Source organism: Nycticebus coucang, chromosome 12, assembly GCF_027406575.1.
Source record: "Nycticebus coucang isolate mNycCou1 chromosome 12, mNycCou1.pri, whole genome shotgun sequence".
NCBI lineage: Eukaryota > Metazoa > Chordata > Mammalia > Primates > Lorisidae > Nycticebus > Nycticebus coucang.
The window spans coordinates 17691773-17694045 of record NC_069791.1 but is presented as its reverse complement, the minus strand read 5'-3'; the positions used below and the strand labels follow the sequence as shown (position 1 = coordinate 17694045).

At 43.0% G+C, this 2273-nt stretch overlaps 1 protein-coding gene across 1 annotated transcript; it reads right to left on the bottom strand.

Moving 5' to 3' along the window:
• Positions 1 to 1035: 1035 nt before the first annotated feature.
• LOC128561887 (olfactory receptor 8S1-like) lies at positions 1036 to 1965 on the bottom strand. Its single transcript, XM_053556574.1, has one exon. It carries the CDS (start codon positions 1963 to 1965, stop codon positions 1036 to 1038), a length of 930 nt encoding a protein of 309 aa, XP_053412549.1.
• Between the last annotated feature and the right edge of the window lie 308 nt (positions 1966 to 2273).

The following is a 2273-nucleotide window of genomic DNA, read 5'->3' as shown; positions in this document are numbered from 1 at the left end:
TCTGTCCTAAAAGCCAGCAACGGTGGGCTAGTCCGTCTTGTGCTTATATCATCACTGACCTTCCCTTCTGCCTTATCCTTCCTGCCTACAGCTGAAGAAAGTTCATTACTTTTAAAGATTCATTACTTTTAAATATTGGGTCACCTGGATAATCTATGCTACACTTCCAATTTTAAGGTCGATAATCTTAATCACATGCCCAGTCCCTTTTCCCATGTGACACAGCATATTCACAGGGAATAGAGGGCTATCTTCCTACGAATGGAGCTTATTTTTTTTTTTGGCCGGGGCTAGGTTTGAAACCGCCACCTCTGGCATATGGGACCAGCGCCCTACTCCTTGAGCCACAGGTGCCACCCCGAATGGAGCTTATTATACCTCCTGGCACAAGGTAATAAATGTAAAAATATTGATATTATTACCATTTTTATTAAAAATATGACTCCAGAAGGACAATTGCCAAGGGAGCAGGGTTCATCACCTCTTTCGACACTACAGATTGACTGTTTCAAACACTTTCTTTTTGTTTGTTTCCACTCAATATTTGAATTTCTAGGGAAAAATTCTGAATACTTTTGCTTGGGTCTGTATTTGCTCCTTGCCCCAAAGCACTATCAGGAGAAAGGCATAGAATGGTTACCCTATCCTGAGTTATGGTATTACCCCCGCTTGATGGCATATAAATTGAGGGAAGCAGTTTTCTAAGGATTTGGGGAGTAATTATTAGAAGAAGCGTGAAGGAGTAATAAGCAACCAATAGCCTAGTGTTCATGTAGAGGTGAAAAATAAATAGCCAATTTTATAAAATGATCCCCTGGAAAGCAGGGTTATCTGATTCACTCCTCCAAATAAGGCTGAACCTCAATCATACTATGCATCGTCTGTCCTCTTTACAAGAATTTCCAGGGGCATACAAGCCACTGTCTTTCCTCTGGCAACTCACAGCATAGGCAATCAAGAATTTTTCCTTAAAGTCCATTGTCTGATCATGTAGCACAACACTTCAGTTTCCTTTGCATCTTGACTTTGTGTCTGCTACGTGAGAGGATGAAAATATTTTCTGAACATTCTTCCCATCTCTGCCTTCACCTCCTTGTTCTTCAGGCTGTAGATGAGGGGGTTCAGCATGGGTACAATCACACTGTACTGCAAGGAGAATATCATTTCCAAAGGGGAACCTGAACGTGGCAAAAGATAGCTGATAAAACCTGAGCCATAGAACAAACTCACACAAATGAGATGGGAAGAGCAGGTGGAAAAGGCCTTGCTTCTGCTTGAGGTGGAGCTAATGCTCAGGATGGTGGAGACAATACAGGCATAAGAGGAAAGAATTATAATGAAGGTTCCAAAGAAATGCAAAACAGAGGAGCAGATGAGGAGTGTGGAGTTGAGAGAGGTATCAGAGCAAGACAGAGGGAATAGAGAAGACAGCTCACAGCTAAAGTGCACAATAGTTTGGGCCTTGCAGAAGTCTAAGTTGACAGCCATGAGGAGATTGATGAGAGCATCAACAAAGCCCAGGCCCCAGGAGCCCCACACTAGCCCAACACAGAGCTGGTTACTCATCACCTGGCCATAGAGCAGAGGGGAGCTGATGGCAACATAGCGGTCATAGGCCATCACAGCCAGCAGGCAGGCCTCAGTGCCACCAGTGGCAAACACAAAGAAGGCCTGAACCAAGCAGCTCTCTACAGAGATGGTCTTGCTTTCAGAAAGTACATTCTCCAATATCTTGGGAGTTGTCACAGACGAGTGGCAGAGGTCCAGGAAGGACAGTTGTCTCAAGAAGAAGTACATGGGTGTGTGGAGGGGAGAATCAGCCCTAATTACCAGCAGCATCAAAGAATTCCCCATCAGCGTGAGGAGGTAAATCAGAAGGAACAGCACAAAGAGTATAGCCTGAATGTAGGGGTCAGAAGACAGTCCAAGAAGAACAAACTCACTGATAGCGCTGTAGTTCTCCATTGCCATATACAGAAGGGTTCTTTTTGGAATATAAGAAACAAGTTCCACAAAACTCCTTTAATGCCCGTTAGTTACTCTAGCCCCTAGATCTTCTTCTCTGAAATGTCTTTTCATTACTTCCTCCAAATCTATGTTCAGATATTTAAAAGGCAGCTTCCAGGTCACCATTACACCATTGATACTCTAAATTAACTATTACTATCTTTTATTATGATCTTTTTTAAAGGTATCCTTCTGCTGTTGACAATGAGTCATGTGAAGAGTGTTTCTGATGAGAAAAAGAGAGAGGAGAATTTTAGGGGTGAAGT